Source organism: Alternaria viburni (genome assembly GCF_023758015.1).
Source record: "Alternaria viburni strain BMP 2772 chromosome Unknown scaffold_4, whole genome shotgun sequence".
Taxonomy (NCBI): Eukaryota; Fungi; Ascomycota; class Dothideomycetes; order Pleosporales; family Pleosporaceae; genus Alternaria; species Alternaria viburni.
Window position 1 is genome coordinate 147,761 of NW_026055773.1, and position 19,105 is coordinate 166,865.

At 52.8% G+C, this 19,105-nt stretch overlaps 4 protein-coding genes across 4 annotated transcripts; 1 reads left to right on the forward strand and 3 right to left on the reverse strand.

The window, feature by feature from the left end:
• Positions 1–2,318: 2,318 nt before the first annotated feature.
• On the reverse strand, positions 2,319–2,619 carry J4E79_002308 (uncharacterized protein; the record flags this gene model as incomplete). The annotated part of the gene is given in 2 exon segments (XM_049351208.1): positions 2,319–2,337; positions 2,351–2,619. The coding sequence occupies 2 exon segments, from the start codon at positions 2,617–2,619 to the stop codon at positions 2,319–2,321; spliced, it is 288 nt and encodes a 95-aa protein (XP_049213846.1).
• A 1,441-nt stretch (positions 2,620–4,060) lies between these two features.
• Positions 4,061–4,771, reverse strand: J4E79_002309 (uncharacterized protein; the record flags this gene model as incomplete). The annotated part of the gene is made up of 1 exon (XM_049351209.1): positions 4,061–4,771. One exon carries the CDS (start codon positions 4,769–4,771, stop codon positions 4,061–4,063), a length of 711 nt encoding a protein of 236 aa, XP_049213847.1.
• A 1,568-nt stretch (positions 4,772–6,339) lies between these two features.
• Positions 6,340–8,691, forward strand: MUS18 (UV-damage endonuclease; the record flags this gene model as incomplete). The annotated part of the gene is made up of 2 exons (XM_049351210.1): positions 6,340–6,996; positions 7,048–8,691. 2 exons carry the CDS (start codon positions 6,340–6,342, stop codon positions 8,689–8,691), a joined length of 2,301 nt encoding a protein of 766 aa, XP_049213848.1.
• A 6,054-nt stretch (positions 8,692–14,745) lies between these two features.
• Positions 14,746–17,331, reverse strand: J4E79_002311 (uncharacterized protein; the record flags this gene model as incomplete). Its single annotated transcript, XM_049351211.1, has 1 exon — positions 14,746–17,331. The coding sequence occupies one exon, from the start codon at positions 17,329–17,331 to the stop codon at positions 14,746–14,748; it is 2,586 nt and encodes an 861-aa protein (XP_049213849.1).
• Between the last annotated feature and the right edge of the window lie 1,774 nt (positions 17,332–19,105).

Consider the following 19,105-nt stretch of genomic DNA (forward strand, 5'->3'; position numbering starts at 1 on the left):
AGGATTTATGTGTCTCTGCCCGTTTCGATACTGCCCTGGGCGATGACGCAGCCTTGCAACTCGCTTTCCATGATGCAGCATTGGCGTCGTCGTGCCTGCCTTGTTCCGTCAAAGTTCGCTGTCGATCCCGCCCCGTGCGTCAGCTACGCTAGCTACTAGCCCGCTTTTTGAACCCTGCTTTTACTCTGCCATCGACCACACGTCATTTTTTTCACCGACCTATCTCATCAAACTTGTGCCCTGAATCGACCAAACAGCGTCCTGGACTGCGCCCCGACCGACGGTTTCGCCGACGAAAGAAACTCAAATTCGGAGCTTGCGATGATGCTGCCCACAAGCAAGATGATCTCAAGCGCAAACTTGGCAGATGAGGTGTTGGTGGTTTTCCAGGGTTCCTTTGGATGAATTCGTCGACGTGGCTGCGACTGGATGCGAGGCAAGCCACAGTCTGAAAGGCACAATGCACATGGGCGGGTAACTCCCTGCACGCGTTCCAGACCCTCATCGAAGTCATGTCCATTTCAAGTTTCGATATTCCAATGTTTCAACCATCACATGAAAGAAACACAAATGTGTTCCATCGTTCCATCGCCCACACGCCCAGCGTTCCCGCATCACGCACGCTCTTCTTTTCTTTTTCTTTCGCGTTCGCATAAGCCGTCGTGGTTCGTTGATCTCGGATCCGTCTGATCCGGTAGTGGTACGCAGCGCCGTTAAGTGTCTAATGCTCGCGGTGCTGTGTAACCAGACTAGCAAAACCTGAACTCAGCCTGATCGTGATCGTTTTAGCTGCGGCAGTTGCTTTTCCCCTATCTGCTATGATGCGGAGGACCCTCCGCAGCCGCACGCTACCTTCCCCACGAAATTGCCTTAGCCGGCGATCAGGCATTGGTGGCAGTGCGTGACGTCGTGGCTGCTACCGATGATCGTCGGCGGTGCCGTGGCTGTGATGACGATCGAGCGTCACTCGAGGACATCAGAGCGAGATGGACTGAGTAGAGTGGTTGCAAGAGTCGCAATGGTATGCAATGAAATTGGTGCTGGGAAATATTATGAACGTCCCCGTTATCGATACCAGGCTTAATATCTCACATGCGTTCAAGCACGGATGGGCCGGAACGTGTCCCTGCTTCATACTAAGTTTCTCTGCTAACTACGCGTCGTCAGTCTTAAACGACAATATCAGTCTGACAACGGAGAGGGCCTTGATACATGTTTTTTGTACCCCGAAACCATACCCGTCTCTTGCTCGCCTGAGCAGCGCCGTGCATCTTCAACATGACTTCCTCGTCTTTCGCTGGCCTCATACAAGATTCGCGGCCCTTCATAAAGAGACAGTGCTCTGCATGTCGGGGATGCTGGAATGAGATAGGCCTTCCGCTTTTGGGTAAGCTGTTAATTTGCATTTTCAGACAGTTCTCAAGACGACGTGTACGTGTACCTCTGCCTAGATGCCTAGCAAAGTCAAAAAGGTTCAAATGATAAGCCTTTGTAGTAGGCCTAGCCTGTTTCGTAGAGGGCTCAAAGGCAGATGCTATTACTTTCTCGAAATTGATTCAACCTAGATTACTATGTACGTATAGGAGACAATCAGACATACGATCAATCGCTTGCAAGAACCAGCTCAGGAAGATCGTTCCGATACCAAATACCTTTCGGCCTGACACGGCACACATCCCTAAGATGAACTAAGAACTCCTCTCTAGTAAAGACTTCTCGCCTTATCGCCGTGCCTAAGCAACACAAGCAGTAGAACTCCTTCTCCGCTGCTAATGGCACTGGGTCAATCGCCGGAGCCCGGACAGAGCACATACCCATAACCGTCACCTTCGGTACGACATCCACATCTGTAAGGTGACCTCGATGGCTAACCCGTTGCTGTGCCTTCATTTCGCCAAGGAAGATGCGACGATTGATCCAATATGTGCTGTATCGATCACCGTCAAGTTGTGCCCGATGGGGACACACCTTATCAACGTATTCCCAATCGTACATTTTCTCCTCTGCCTTGATCCAGAATCTGTTCACCCCATTCGTCAACGTGACAGGTAAAGCCCGGAAATGGGGCAAAGTGCTCAGATTCTCATGTCCTATGTCGCCAACGTAGCGGACTACCGACTCTTTACTCGCAGGCCGCCTGTGGCCTCTCTCTAGACAGGAAAGGCAGAGGCGCGTGCATGTGGGTAGGTAGACTATTTCTGCTAACCTTCCACAACACTTCTTCCCACTCCGTTTGTACGAGCAGCGTCGATGTCGGAGCGTGAGAAATAACATCTTCGGTGTAATGTGCGCTGTATTTCGTATCGCTATCATTCCTTTCACGGTATTTGGCGCCCACTTCAACGCGTACCGTAGAGGCGATTCGGTGTCGACGACGTGCATGGCGAAGCGGCAGCAGCGTCGGAAACGCATCGTGTCTCTGATGGTAAGGTCTTCGATGATTTGGAGGAGGATTTCCGTGGGGAAAATTTCAAGAGACCCGCAGACACGGTTTTTGGGTAATGGGTCTATGAGGGCGGAGATGGGTGACATGCGGTCTATGAGGCTGTCGAGGATGAGACGTGGCATCTTGTGCTCAAGAGTGAGGGTTTCGATGGGTATGTCTTGGAAAGATGACATCGTGGCTGCTGGCACTGCGCAAGTGCTGGTGTGATGGGCCGCGACGTTTTTGGAAGAGGCTAAGAGGGGTGTGAAAAGAGGTTACGGCTCAGGTTACTCGTACGTGTTTTCGTGTGCGACTGGGGTGAAGTGTACAGTGTGTGGGATGATCGAAGACAATCTGATCAGTTTTATGGTCAACAGAATATTTATTCGGCTCTGACTCACATTATTATTATGTGGCTGTGATGACAAAACTGTACCATGGTTACCATCCACTTCATTCCATGGTGCGGTCATAACACCTTAACAACAAGTCACACATACCTCCTGCAACCAACATCATACGTAACCCGAGGTACTTGTTAACTATATAAGCCGTATGTATGGACAAGGAGGAATGGCTTTATCTCGCATGCTCGTTTTTAGTGGTACTGAGCTCCACTGGCTGGCGACAAATCCAAGTCCCGATATGAGGTTGGGCATGATGTGTGCAACAAACTGCGGCGCAGATCCTAGCTACCCCTTAGGTGAAGATGGTCTTAGAAACGGGTGAACTATCGATATGTGACAGTATGTGTGTGCGCAACAAAATGTGAGTGATAATCGTCGACTTTAGTTCGAGAAACTCCATTATGCGTTCCTCGCTGTGAACAACAACGGAAAGGACAAGCTTTACAAGAAACTACAGAAGTGGAAGCTCGTGGGGCGCTTTTTCATGGAAGGTGCGCTTATCGTTTGACAACCTGGCATTTGAGCCATATGCTTGAATCCTATCGTTTGCCGGCAGTTTGGACTGATTCATGACTGAGAAAAGCTAGAGTAACCATGAAGTTCAACACTGAGCAGTATCAGTAGTATCCTTAATCATCCATCTTCCACCGTCAAAACCCCAAGATGTCTTCAACCTGTAGTCTTCTTCAATCATTCTGAGCCAGTACTTGATGTCATCACCATCTTCATACTTGAGGGTAACCTCGTCACAACCATCGTCTTCCCAATCAACATATGCCCACCCGTCATCATGCAGTTCTGGATGATAGCGATAGTCCTTTTCCACGATACTCGGACGAAGTTGGTGGAACCTGCTGAGGTGGAGGCCTAAGTAGCCGATATCGAGTTGTCGTATGGTGACCTCTTCCAGATTTAATTCTTTCCTCATAAAACGTACGATTCCGACAGGCCAGGTGGCCTTACGGGTCCATACCTCCTCCAAGCACAGAATCCTCAAAGTATCTTTGATGGAGCGTAAACAGCCTTCGAGCTGAGTCTGTGTCGTTTTCAAATTGGACAAGGATAGCCGACGCAGCGCGGGCAGATTCAAGGACTGATTGATGGATTCGAAGACTTTGTCGCAGTGACTTGTACCTCCAAATCCGATGTGTAGGTCATCCAATCTTGCGGCGGCTCGGATCAGGCTGCAAAGATTGCGAATATCTTCAGCATCATTATCTGTGAGCAATCAGTGTTGAGCGGCTATATGAGCTCCAATCTTGGACATACCTTTGCCATTGCCGAGTACCATGTCTATTTGAAGCATTCGAAGCTTTCCAAGTTGATCCGTGAATGTGATGATGTCTCCCAGGTGAGAGGGATCAGCTGCCATGATAGTGCTGTTGGCGCATATGGATAACTCCTCGAGAGACCGGATAGTAGGAATTGCTGTTGCCAGCAGCATTCTCAATGTTTTAGCCCAGTAAGTCCACAATAGCTCGAGTTGCTTCCGTTCACGGACCCTGAAATTGTAGCCAGTCTCCCTGATGTGAAACCCACTAAGATTTGGTAGATTGGACAAAGCAGACCTGAGAATATCTGCACAATCGCCATCCTTTAGCCAGTTGCTGATGTTCTCGTCCAATAGTGAATTTGGGTCCTTCTGTATGCATACGTCCCGGAATGGATGGACGGTACCACATTGGATAGTCAAAGACTCGACATGGTGCGCTAGTGGTCCCCTCGACATGCGCAGCAACCGGTTGAGTCCTGTCTCGCTGAACGATAGTTTGATTCGCTTGTAGTGGGTGTTACCAAAATACCGCACGATCTTGCGATCGAGCTCCTTGCATGTAAGACGAAGCGCTTCGCATAGCTTGCGACTGCTGGAGCGAGTCTCCGCATAGCATACGATATTGAGAAGGAGCTCTATCGGTAGGCTGGGAAGCTTGGCCGCCATGACTGCTGCTAACATTCAGTTAGTACGAGAAGTAGAGGAAGGTGCGACACCTACATGAGCTCAGAACTGTACGTACCAGCAAGAGAGGTCAGAGGTAGTGTAGCCTCAAAAGGTATCGAGCGTATGATGATGATGGCGAGTAGGCGTGGTCGTATTGGGGTTATCAAGCAGGATCTATGAGCGATGGGTTAGGTAGGCAAGTGTGGGCGCGGGTAAATAGTCCTGGGGAGTTGCCTCGTTACTAGCGCGGTGCAAGTGAGGAAGGAGCGTTTGGTGACCACAAGATTTCTCGCAACACGGCGCACTAGTGTCAAAAGAATAGGCTCCAGTCTTCTGTACTTGTGAAATGCAAATATGCCGTACAAAATTCTGTTTAGGTGGGACTTAGAATGTCTCCTCTTGGTCCTCTTAAAGTGTGTGTATACCATTGTCGTCAGTGAAGAACCTTTGACAACCGCAAAGCGTTGCCTAGAGCCCAGCCGCTGCACAACCCTTTACCCTCTCTTCTCCTTCCTGAACCGACTCAACTTCATCCTTACAGCCCTACTCTCCGAGTTGCACCACCAGCAGCGCGGCGTATATGAGGAAGGGGCGACCGAGGAGCACACCAGACAGCCTGGCACTGGCATTGACATCTAGGTAACCACATCTCAATAACGTTGCCCCCACCGATAAATCCAAACAGCAGGAGATGGTCTGGTTGTTTTGCGATGGCTTGGTTCGGTGGTGCATATAGAGTCACTCTAACATTAGGTTGACATGAATGGTATGATCACCTAGTTCTACAAATGTACGAGGATGCAGAACAAAAAGTAATCAAGGCCATGTTGGAATGCATCGAGAGATGACAGTGCTGCTCCGTTCCTTTGGATGGTCTTGCGGTATCGTAACAAAGTGATCCGTTTCTCACGCTTTTCGTGAAAAGTCTCTGTTATCAAGCTAGTGCTTTCAGACACCATCGTGAAAGATTGATGTAAACGCGCTGATGACGATCGAACCCCTTAGATCGCGATATATTCAGGCCATCAGTGGACCGTGTGTTTCAGTGGATCTTTGCACAAATGACGATTGTGCAGATACATTATGCATACGTAGGTAGCATGCCGTCCAGTCACGGGCGTGGTCGAGCCTCATCATTGCGATGGCGCGTTGAAGAGCGGAAAATGTAGCGATAGCCTCCTTGATGAGACCAGACGAATGCAATTGTGGTCGCGATGGGATTGTAGAATGCGAAAGATGGGATCTGGCATGAGATCGGGCGGGTTCGCTAATCGTAGCCGATCGGGTCTGAGCCGATCTCAGACAACACCAGCGTCATACTATCAAACCTCAATGTAATGACGTAGTCGCGAGCTCGACGCGTTAGCCACCCAACATGGCAATAGAAGCACGGTTCGCGGGTTTCAGCCTCCTTTCAATAAACTTGCTGTTCCTCTGCAGCGGCATCACCTGAGTCCGGACACATGCTACGTTCCCTTCACAGCATCTGCTCTCGTGTCGCATTCCATCCACCACTCCGAGCGACGGCAACTTTTCAGAGATCGCGCGTGATCTCCTATCTTCCAACCATGCCCCCTAAGCGGAAGAGATCTGCTGTAGCAGCTGCGGTGTCTACGACCGAAGAGGCGCCCCCAATGGACCGATCACAGATGCGCCGAACAGACGTGCCTTTGCCGTCAAACGTCGCGAAGCCTCCTCGTCGCCAAACGACGCGTGGGGGAAAGGCTGAGAAGACCGACCCTAATCTCAACCCTGACATCCTCGATGGAGTCACTGCATTACGCGCATCGCCTGATGGACACGAAAGCGCCGCGCATGATGCTGTGCTGGAATCTGCCGTCAGCAACGGTACTGCGAATGAGGCGAATACTGCATCAGGTGCGCGTGCGAAGAAGAAGGCGCCCTCAGCACCTGCCACAAACGGCGATGCGCCCGTAGCGAATGGCGCCGCCCCTGCAGCGAATGCTGCAAAGAACAAGCGAAAGAAGGCCGGCGCCCAGCAAATCAAAGTGGAAGAGGAAGACACCAACAACGGTGCCGTGAATGGCATAGCTGGGAATGTCACTGCACCTGCAGCCAGCACTGGGGTAGCGGCAGATCCCGACGATGTCGATAACCTCGAGGCTGAGGACGAGGACGAGGCAGAGGTCCAGGAAGCCCTGTCGAGACCCCCACCGGTCAACTCTGAATACCTTCCTCTTCCGTGGAAAGGTCGACTTGGCTATGTATGTTTCCTGCAGGTACCTTTTAATCTAAACTAACGAATGTGCATACAGGCCTGTCTCAATACGTACCTCCGTAGTGCTACCCCTCCCGTCTTCAGCTCCAGAACCTGCCGCATCGCGAGCATCATCGAACATCGCCATCCCCTGAAGGACCCCTCCCAGCCCGAACATGCCACTAAGAATCGCCCCGATAAGGAACAACCAGCGGATGTCGCGCGGGGCATGAAGTACGTCGAAGAGATTGGCCTCGCTAATGCGCGGGATATAATCAAGATGGTGCGCTGGAACGACAGGTACGGCATCAAGTTCATGCGCTTGAGTAGCGAGATATTCCCGTTTGCAAGCCATGACGAGTATGGCTACAAGCTTGAGCCTTTCGCTGCCGAGACGTTGCGTGAAGCAGGCAAAGTGATCGGTGAGCTGGGTCATCGAGTGACTACTCATCCGGGCCAGTTCACACAATTGGGCTCCCCGCGAAAGCAAGTCATTGATAACGCAATGCGTGATCTGGAGTATCATGCTGAGATGCTTTCTCTTCTGAAGCTCCCAGAGCAGCAGGATCGGGATGCTGTCATGATCCTACATCTCGGTGGAGCATATGGCGACAAGCCAGCGGCCATTGAGAGGTTCAAGGAAAACTACGCAAGGCTTCCTCAAGGCGTCAAGAACCGTTTGGTGCTTGAGAACGACGACGTTGTATGGAACATGCATGAGTTGTTGCCTCTATGTGAAGAGCTTAACATCCCATTCGTGCTTGACTATCACCATCACAACATTCTCTTCGACGATACTCAGATCCGTGAAGGTACCAAGGATGTCATGGATTACTATCCCCGTATTCTTGCAACATGGGAGAAGAAAGGGATCACGCCTAAGATGCATTACTCTGAGCAAACACCTCCTGCGATTACTCGCACGAAGCGGAGAAAGCATTCACCCCGCGTCATGACATTCCCTCCCTGCCCTGACACTATGGACTTGATGATCGAGGCAAAGGACAAGGAGCAGGCTGTATTTGAGCTCATGCGAACATTCAAGCTCCCAGGCTTCGATACCTTCAACGACATTCTGCCACATACGCGCCAGGATGAGAACAAGCCCTGGAAGCCCAAGCCCAAGAAGGCTGTCAAGAAGACCAAGAAAAAGAAGACCGACGAGCTTGATGAGCTGGATGCGAAGATTGAAGAGGAAGAGCCAGAGGACGTACCCCCACCCATTGTACCTGACGAGGAAGTAGGCATGGGAGGACCAGAGGGAAGAGTGTACTGGCCACCAGGAATGGAGGACTGGCTCAGACCCCCAAAACGGATCATCAAGAAGAAAGAAGACGGCGCCGCTACGCCAGCGAAGAAGAAGCGCAAGACCGCCGCTGACGCGGCCTCCATAGCAAGTGAAGCCGCTCCACTCGAGGATGTCAAGACGCCCATCAAGACACCAGCCAAGAAGGCCGCACCGGCTAAGCGAGCAGCAGCTTCATCGACTAAGAAGAAGGCAGCAGCAAAGTCCGTGCCAACACCTTCGGCGTCAGACGAAGAGGATGATCAACTTAGCTCACCCCCGCTTAGCGAAGGGACCGAGGACGAGGCTCCTGCTGTGCAGAAGCGAAATGCACGACCCGCCGCAACACGGAAGAAGTCTGGCAGGGCCACGGCCCAAGTAAGCTACAAGGAAGAAGCGGATGAAATGAGCATGTAGACAAGTGTACAACCAATCTCATCGGTAGCCCCAAGGCAGCTAGTAATGTCAATTCAATGTATGAATACGCGAAATTCGGTCCTTCAAACACGAAATAGCGACATCGAAAGCATAATTCACATCATCTCGGTTGTACGAGGTATGTGTCAAGTGTGCTTGTGCTAGAGGAAACAAACCTCCGAAGCCTGCTAGATCCTTCCCTTCCCGCTTCAGGCCGTTGTCCCGCGCCCCTTCCTTCCCGGCCTTGTCCCCCTCTTTCGTTCTCCGAAACCACTTGTCGTTGCTCTCTGTGCCTACTTTGCTCTAATTCAGTCTTCAATGCGGCCTTCCCCACATTATTGACGTAGGAGCCAATGGTATATGTCGTGTTTCTCGCGCTTACCTATCTATTCACCTTCCCAACCTAGCTGGAGTGGCCGGAACGCATGTACATACGAACATGCGTTCGTTGGGAGGGAAGACACGAACGCATAAACATGCACTATGTGGACCTTGACACTCGCTAGAGGGGGTAGAGGGGAAAAAGGAAAGAGAAGCAGATAGGTGCACAGCCTAGCCAGCCACCTCCACGTCGTGATACCCCTCTCACCACACCACACATACCCCAATCCAATGGGGGAAGATAGTAAACATGTTGTGTAGCAGCGGCTCATGTGTTCTCGAAGCGGCTATCGAAGCACGGCCCGTTGCTGTGCCGCACTAACCGACGGTTGCCGAGGCATTCCGCATATCTTCTTAGCACCTTCCATTGCATATCCCACGGCCGGATGGGGGTTAAAGGTCTCGTCCGAAGCGAGCAAACATGTCAGCACTTGTTGTTTGCGGGAGAGAGACATACGGGGCAGAGAGAGAGGGTGTGGTAGGGGAAGCAGGCACAATCACAGCACAGTGCATGAGATGTGTCGATAGCTTAATCGATAGCTTCACATGCATGGTGTCATGCATGGATGTGTTGTGAAGAGGTGATCACTGGTTCTAGGCTAGCTGTTGCTGCTGGCGTGGAGAGGGGAGCTGCAGATAGATGCAGGACCACGTCGGAGGACATGGACTGGAAGAGGGTAGGAGTGAAAGCTGTTAGTGCGAACTCTAGAGGATAGTCTGGATAGTTACTTTGAGGGGTATGGTGGTGGGGGGGTTAATCGTGGTGTGTCTTGGTTTCAGGTACGAGTCGCGTATTGGAAACCTTGGAAGTGTGGGATGGGGCATTCATGCGTTGTAGTTGAGAGAAGAAAAGGTTTACCAAGACCGTTATCTGTGGATATTTCGAGAAGCCGTTGAGATGTATGGGTTCTTTGATCCGACGTGTATCCATTTCCCTCCTTCGCTCCACTACGATAAAGTTCAAACGTACGATCTCTGGCCTGTTGAATTCCCACCAATGGTACTTCGCAACTGGGTCGGTCGATTTACAAACTGATTTCCCCTAGAGCGTCGCTTGGTTTGTCAACACCAGATGCACCTGGGATCTAGAAGACCCCCCCTTCTAGTGTCCGTCGATCAACGATGAACAGCCATGACTCGAATCTAGGCCGTGTCTATTGTCTCTCTCTTGCTTGCTGCCAATCAACCCCCAGTCACCTGGTTGCTATCCGCAATCGGTTAACTTCCCGCGGCTACATATCTGCAGGTCTATCTGCACAGCCTTGCACAGATTGAGGTCCATGCCCGTACCATGTCCATGGACTCTTGAATCGAACATTCGGTGCGCTAGTCGATTTATTTTTGCATTGACGATGTGATATATCATGGGTCGAGTGATAGTTACGAGGGGCCGGTAGCCTATCCCAAGTCGTGGCTGAGCGTGGGCAGGGGAGTTGGATGTTTTGCTCGGCTGCCGTGCGGAATAGCATTGCGCCGGTGGCCCGTCTTGAGGCCGTACCGCCGTGGCTGGAATTGAGGGACCATGTGGAGAAGCTGTTTCTGGATGTTTGGTCAGCAGCAGGCGGTGTGGCGTGCTTGTTTGTTGAATTGCAGTGAGCGAATGATGTTTTTGGCGGTTACGGCGCCGCAAGCAAAGACGATTGTTTCCCGAGGAAGAACGTCTGAACGGTTCGTGTCAGTAGATCATAGCCGTTGTGGAATAACCGAGCCGTCTGAGCAAACTCGCGTCGAGACATGATCTTCGGCACTACACACAGTGTATCCGCGGCTTCTAAATTCGCATTGCCATCTTCAACTTATTACCTTATCACCCAACGAACTTGAAAACATGTCGTATATGACGCGGTGTCGTTGCGCTCAGACCTACAGGATCCACATGCGATAAGAACACGAAGACTGTGCTGTGCTGGACATGGAGAAAATGGAGAAAGGCCGAGCTTGTGAATATCTACGCGAGGGGCCTGAGCTCAGAGAGAAAAAAAATCATCAAGCGCCTCGGTGTCCGTGCAAGATACGCACAGAGGAGTTCAGAGGATCCTTTCGGCATCCTGATGCACGGTTGCAGTGGAGAGTGCATAGGCTATGCGGTCCGGCAGTCTTGAATCTCGATGACAAGTGCTATGATGTAGGAGGCTGACAGAATGTGGTTGTACAGGACGATGATGAAGAATACCAAGACGATCATCATAAGGAATTCGAAGACAATTAAGAGCAGGAATCGTTGCGATGTACTGACAATCGAGGTTCTCGTGCTCTGGAAAGGCGGCATTACACCTTGAGACAGGTCCGTGCTCGTTGGCGTATCTACCATGACGTTATGGCCGTTGGACGACGGTAGAGGTTCATGATGGTCATTTTGCCCAGGAGCCGGTACGCAGCTATCGCCATTAGGGTCTGTGAGGCTTCATTCTCCGAGTGACGTGCGTGTTCGTGGGGTTGAGCGGGCGTCAGACCCGATGAAAAACCATGATGAAGGCGAGATGGGCGTGACAGTCGGAAGCTCCGGCTTTCACGACGCGCAACAGCACATGTTTTGTTCTTGTAGCTTTTGGGACTCTTCTTTACAGACATGTTTCAAGATGAACATTATTACCAAGAAACTACTGCAGCACCGATGTAACCAGAATACAGAACGCGTACGTGTTGCTCAAGCCGGCAGCGAAACGGAAGTCGCGGCTTAAGGAACCACGTCAAGAGCCTCTATCGCGCCTTCACGATATCTGCTTTTTCCCTCAGCCACAACGTCACCATTCCAGACTTCTTCATCCAATCACTTCCGTCCGGCTCTTCATGGCTAACTCAGCAATCGCACGCGACGCACACACATCCACTACACATCTCACCAGCCGTTTCGGCCCTTTGGTGATCGAGTGCAGTGGCCCGCCCCGCGATCACCACCATCGTGCGCCTCACGCCCGCTACCCTTCGCACGCAGCCCAACGCAAGGCCAACCGCACCCCCATCACGGAGCCTCCAGCACCGTATCCAGTAGAGACAAGCAGCAGATAAAGCGCTTCTCTCCACAAACTACCGGCTATGCTACTCCGCAAAAACTAGTTGTGGTTGTTACGTACAAAGATTGTTTCCCCAGATTTATCACATGCAAGACATAATCCGTCGAGCGTCTGTCAGACAAACTCAAGCTCTAAGCCGCGCGCCCAGCGCAACCGTCTTTGTAGATAATAGCCGATGGCCGCATTAGGCATTACGCCCGGCTTGAGTAAGGGGGGGGAACTTGCAACTTGTAGTGCAAGTGCAAGCGCCCGAGAGGCGTTCTTTTCGCGGAGGTGTGACGAGACGAGCGGTTCCTGCGTATCCGACATAGTCACCACACCAAACCGCCGCAACGCGTCTGGCGTCGTGCTTGCGCGTCATCTCGTCTTGGTACTTTCTTAAACCCGTGCGCTGGTTGCTGCGATACTTGGGTGCTAACAATAGGCATGGCCTTTGCGACAATAGCGACAGGCTGTCGGTAATTCCGAACGAGATTTGTTAAGGTTACCTATATCCCAGGGAAGGGAACTGATAAACCACGTTAATAGAGACTGACTATCCCCGAAATGCGCCGGCGAAGTGAAGATCTCGAGTCACGTTCTGCTGCGCAATTGGATCCCATAGCGTCGGGAAACTTGTTACTTCGAAATCCGCGAGTAGTTCCTAGCGCTGCTGATGATGGGGCTGGCTTTCATGCTACAGTGCCCTTTTCTTCGTCTTGGCTTGTTCGGCTCAGCTTACTTGCTGCCTCTTCACCACCGTACTATAATAGTTCAAGTACCTGTCCGAGGAGCGAAAAGATGGAGATGCACGCACGGAGATTGGAGGGGGTAGCGCAGGTAATGCGACACCAAAGAGTCGCTGGGGAATATCGAGGGGTAACGTTAGTACGGAGAGAGGGGCAGTTAGTGAGAAGCGTGGGGTAATGGGAAAGCGGTTGAATGCGTAGTATCGAAATGCCCCGTTACGGGCTGCGCATGAATTACATGTCCGAAAGTATACACTTTCGAGGCGTCCAACAACGGGCTTCTCTCCGCCTTCGTGTCGTTGTACTTCCCCCTCTCGGATAGCAACTGCGGCTTTCTGAAATTGGACTATACTCTGGTTCCCGCAATGCGAGAAGCAATGCGCCGACGTCGTTTCTGTGTTGCGATGCACGGGGATGACGTGTGTGACTTGAAGGCGTATGGTAAGACTTGTTTGCTGGTATGATGTGGTTTGAACAAAGGAAATAATATATGGTGTATGTACGTACATGAGCTGAGCCATAATCCCACGCTGTACCTGGCAGAAAATCACTGCAGATCGCCGTTCGGATGTCCATCGCAGCACAGTAGACAGGGCAAGCTGAGCCGGAGCGAGCGAGCTTACCATCCACACGCGGGTACGTACCATCACCAACTCGCGCACCGGCATCGCCATTGCTACATGTCATTCCGCCTCTAAAAGCCATGATTCTTTCTTCTCCCATCCAAGAGGCCAGTCGCAATGTTTCGTTGCCGTCAACCCGGCATCTCCGAAACCTCGATTCCTTTTGCCCCGTGCCGCCGCACTGCCACTGCTGCCAACGCTGTCTGCCGTTCCGGTTCGTCAGCACTCTAATCCGCCATAACCGCCTCTTGCGCGCCACGGCCGTTCGCCATCGCCGTGAAACCTTGAACCCGACTGTGAACCCTGACCCTGCGCAAATGTCCTGTTGCGCAAGGTAGCGCTGTCTTGTAATTATGGTGTCAGTGTGTCAGTTGCTACCACCGTTGCAGCTTGCGGGTCAAGGCATCAGCTGGTGCAGGCATGTGAGATGCGCATCTCTTTTTGAGTAATCATGTTGGCGTTGATTGACTGGTCGGCGTAGTACACCCTACCAAACTTTCTGCAATGACGATGTTGATCGTTTTTGGGGGGGTGACATGTGGTTTGATTTTGCTTTCCGACGCCCGTCTCACGCCCGCTCTCCTGTCAGATGCTTGTTGTGCATGTGGACGGCGCCCGGCAATCTACGCAGGGTTGAAAGGACCGACATGTCCAAAGTCAGCAAGTTGTACGATTTGCTGACCGGCGCCGAACCGGTGAGCCTCGTCCGAATGATGGCCTGAGGACTTCGTTTTTTCTTCGTTTTTTCTTCGTGCAACCGCACTTGTGATCCGTTGTAGTGGTAGAACTCCGGCTCGTGCAGCCTTGCATGGGATAAGCGTTGGGATGCATGTGCGAGACCGAGAGTACGATGTCTGTGCAGAGCCCGATCTGGCTGAGGTTGCGCAATCTTGTAAAGATAGGAAAATCGGATGAAAGCCTTCCAGGCTGCCCAGGTGGTAGAAAGGATCACGTGTCTACTGTTAGGTATGGAGGGAAGGAGCGAGTGGACGTGGGGGTTGAGCAGAAGAACGCTTTTCATTTCATTTACTGCGTGCTGTTGTTCACAAAACTTCATATCGTTGCAGGGTATGCCGCATAAACTGGTCGCTACAAAAATATACACAAAATGATGCCGCGACCGAAACCTTGTTTCCCAGGGTCGCTTTTCCCAACCGACCCAATCATGCCAGAATCCCATGAAATGTCGTAAAACCTGTTCATGCACGTTTTTCCTCGTTGGTAATGAGCTCCGTATGTGTGTATGTGCTCATCCTCGTATGTATGTGTGTGTTTGTGTGTAGCTTGTGTCCAGCAAAAGCGTCGTAATCAAAGCACAATGTACTCCCCGTCCACGCGATCCATGGCTCTCCTCCATCGGAACGGATGCTGCATGTTGCTGAAAGGTCCGTTCTGCCTCGGTACATGCACATCGCCGTCTGACCATTCGTCATCTTCGCGCCATACGCGTTCAAGCACTTCTAGACCGCTCAGGTTGTTGAAGAAACCGCTCTCGCGTTGGATCTCTACACACCGTTGTCGTACCACAGCGCGGTGTTCCGGATCAACGCACTCAGTGCCGATAATGAACAATGGCCAGAGTAGGAATTTGTTGACACAGCTGGTGATACCGATCTGGGATATGTGGTAAAGACCCTGTGATACAAGGTTCTGGAAATTCAGAGTCGAGGCGGGGAGAGTCGGTTGTGCTAGGCGTTCGGTGTAGAGAAGCGCTGCATAGCGGAAACTCTCGCTGATGTGGAGAAGCGCAGCCTGTTCTGGCGACATGGCAAGCATGGAAGACGTTGCCTCACAAGATGTGGAGTGCATGTCGCCAGGTGACGGGAACTCCCATTCTTGGAGCCGAATGCGCAGATCGTTCCACTCGCTCCAGAACTCAGAGCGGGGATCATCGCGTGCAGATGTGAAGGGGTCGACGTGCTCGGCAATTGGCGTTCCCCAGCCATTACCATCCATATTATCAAAGCTGAAAGAATAAAAGTCTTTGACTTTCTTGGGTCGGGGAGAGGATGTAGGCGTGTCATCGTTGTCGCGTACCGGTCGGTTCTGACTAAGCAGGTTCAGTCGTCCAAGTCGTGCAATGAGTTTAAACAGCCTGCCTTCGCAGCCAGAATGGTGTTCCATTGCACCCAGATTGGCACTCAGGTTCATCATGTCGAGCGAATCGCCGCGCACTTCGATTTCTCGGTCATTGACTGCAGCAGTCATAACGTCGAACCAAGTGAAGAAAGTCTCGATCCACCCAACAAACTCGGACCGAATTGTCCTGTCGCGAAGACTAAGCAGTTTCTGCACGCCAGCAAGCTGGGTCTTGAACTTGGTAAAGCCGGAATCGCAGACATGGAAGAGACAAAGAATCAGAAGCGTGGCGAGTACGGAGTCGTCCTGCGAACCATCGTAGTCGACAAGCTTCTTGTTGAGGAGGGCAATAGAGTTGGCTTTGTAGTGCTTCTCTTCGTCGGTTGCCTCGCCATGCATCTCGCGCAGCTCTCGTGTCGTCATTTGCGAGTAGGCATGATCTGGTATGAGGCGTGTGTCATGCAGTACACTCAACCGCCGTCCCTCAATACCTCCGCGCATGCGCATGTTGTTGGTAGCGAGAGCACCGATGGCGTTCTGCAACTCCTCGTTGCGCATGGCCAGATGTATGATGTGCATCCGGTAAGGGTTCGTATGGCTATCAAAAGCCACCAGCACCGGGCATATAAATTTGTCGTAGTAGTCCAGAAGGGATAGCATCCGCGGGGAAAGGGGCGAAGCGATGGTAAGGCTCTGAGGAATAGAAGTGGTGAGCGACAGTACGTCTTGAGACAGGGGGCCAGAGCCATAGGAAGACATACCCTCCGACGGGAGAAAGGAGAAACCGGGCTGGAATCCGTTGAAACTCGAGCTCATCTCCCCCTCAACAAAAACATCCTGAAACACAACAGGGCCCATAGGTTGCGAAGCTGCGCTCACTTCGGGATAGTCGTGTATACTCTGATCTGAGCTTACGCTGGAGCTCATGTCGTCACCAGTAGGTAATGAGCGAGGCGCCTCATGGATGAAGTAGTGGTCCAAAGAGCCCATTGGCGCCTGGTCAAATGGCTGGTAGCGTGGTATTGACGGGTCTGCAAACGGAAACTCATCGACGGGTGTGTTTGGGAACTCGCTCGGTGATGGGAAGTCGCTATCGCTGTATGTGCCCAGAGATGCCGAAGATGCCGACATGCCGTTATCCTCGAAAGGCACATGGAGAGTGGTTTGCAGTCTTTGGAGAGGACCCCGGTGAGGCTGGTGATGTCTGAACTTGGTGGCTTGGGGGTGTAGGAATTCGAAGTGCTCCCCATGATGTTGCATGGGATAGCCCATGGGAGTAGACGGAGTGGGTATTGGGATTGGGCTGGTCGGACTGAAGTATTGATATTCCTGGGGTGCAGAGAACATGGGACTTGTAGGACTCCTTGGTGAATGTGCACCAAAGTCGATGCTGGCACGGTTGTTGAAGTTGTGCTGATGTTGGTGGTCACTGGTGGTGGAGGTAGTGCTGGTGGAAGCTATCGAGTTCATCCGCTGGGCTTTTGGCTCCTGTGTGGCAGTTGAAGGAGGCGACTTTGCAATAGGCAAAGACATGCCTCGAAGCTTTCCACGGCTGGCTACTCCCACGCCCCAAGTTAGAGTGGTGCGGTATCCGGAGCATTCTTTCCCAATGTCGACGCACGGCCCACAGTATGGGCGGCGTCGATCACACTTGACTTGACGTTTCTTGCAAGCAAAGCAGTCGTCCGTGGCTCCAGTGGCAGGAGCTCTTCTTCTTCGTTTCCTGGGGGCAGCAGCGGCGGTGTTGGTGTTGGTGGCGGTGTTGTCGGCTTTCTGGACCTCAGCAGGCTGGGTGGTGTTGGGAGAGACGGCCATGATGGGTGTAATAAAAGAGTTCGTGCTATTGCAGTACTCTACAACGTTGCATCTGCAGGATGTGGATCGTGTATAGTAGGTGTATGAACAGAATAGACAAGAAGACGAGGGGTAATACTCAATGGAGCATAGAAGGTCGGCGTCACGGTGGGTAAGTATTATTTTGGCTCGACGGGTCTGGGTAAAGGAAGCTTGGTCCCCGTCAGATAAGGTCAGGGCCCTAGCTTGCAGGGCTCTGGTTCTGCCAAGATGAAGGATGCAAAATGCCGCGGCATACTCGACGCTAGGATATTAAGAGAAGAGGTGGTCATCTTGAGAGATGTGCATGAAGGATGTGGCCCGCAGCGAGTAGGCCAGGTGCCCGCATGTTCTCGCAGCGGCAGCGAGGCTTTGGCTGTGGCAACCCCTACCACACCCCACACGGTGACGGCGAATTGCAGGGCAGGGCGAGGTAGCGTCGGGTTACATCGTGGAAAAATGGTGGCACCCCGGCAGCAGAGCAGGGTGGATGGCGACAGAGGCCTGCTGCAGGACGGAGAGGGCTGGACGCCACCAAGACTCCACGAATGAGAGGCTGCAGCGCACACGATCTGCTACCGGCCGCTAAGTTCGGAGCAGCTACGAGGCCACAGCCACTGAGAGAGCTTGTGTCGAGGGCTCCGGGGTGAAGGCGTCCAGGGCGTCTTCGGCTCGCGAGGTGCTGCACAGCTGCAGGCGGCCAGCGCTGGCTGCTGCTGATAGCGTCAGGGCCAGCATGGGCAACGTGAGGGCCCGGGCGAATGACCGCACGCAAATGGTCACGGAGCCGACCGAGGCGATCAAGGTGCCGTCGCGAAGACGCATCGAAGCTGTGTAGAAGGGCGCCAGGACAGCCTGGCATGGCCGCGCTGAGGTTTGCCAGTGGGAGCAGGCAGCGACAAGCCGCCCGCTGTGAAGCCTCTGCCAAGGCCAGCCCTGGACGAGTACGTAAGGAAACCAAGGTTAAAGAAACGGTCGCTCATTGACAGGACGACAGGCCAACCCCGCAGCCGACACTGATCTGCCGCAAGGCGCAAGGCATAAGACGCAACGGATTGGGATGCGTGATGCAATTTGCGCACCTCTGCACGCGAAGGGCACGTCTGACGGCGCGGATATTGCGATGACATCGAGGACTGAGGACACGGCGGGCCCAGGCGTGGATGATGCAGAGCTGCACGCAATGGCCGGGGTGCCTGGCAGTACCGGACGACTGCCAGCACTGCGCAGCTGTCGTTGCTGCTGTCGCCTGCTCCGCATGCCTCTTGGCAGAACCGTTCTTGTGGGACCCGCTGTGATAACAGCCATGCGGGCCTGATGAGCGCGCGATATGACCATGGCCATCCGACTGCCACCCCCACGGCGACTGCGACTGCACCCAGTCCGTCGCACTCCCCAAACACCTCATGAGCTCATGAGCTCATGAGCTCGCCCTCCGCCCTCCGCCCTCCCTCATCGCATCTCCCAACAGCCTCACCCGTCCGGACTAGGCAGTCCATGATGCCGTGGCTGCGGCCGCCGCACAGGTGCCGAACTCCAGCTAGTCCAGCCGTCACCCACCTTATTCGTGTGCGTGCCATCCGTCGTCGAATGGCGTCTTCACCGATTCACACACGCTAGCCTCATCATACCATGGTGCACGTGAGCGCCAAGTCAGACATGCATCGGAGCCATGCGCTACTTTGGTATGCTGGCTGCGCTCCACCACTCAACGATTTGTCTCAGGTAACAAGCAGCTTCAACCTCCCGTCAGCAG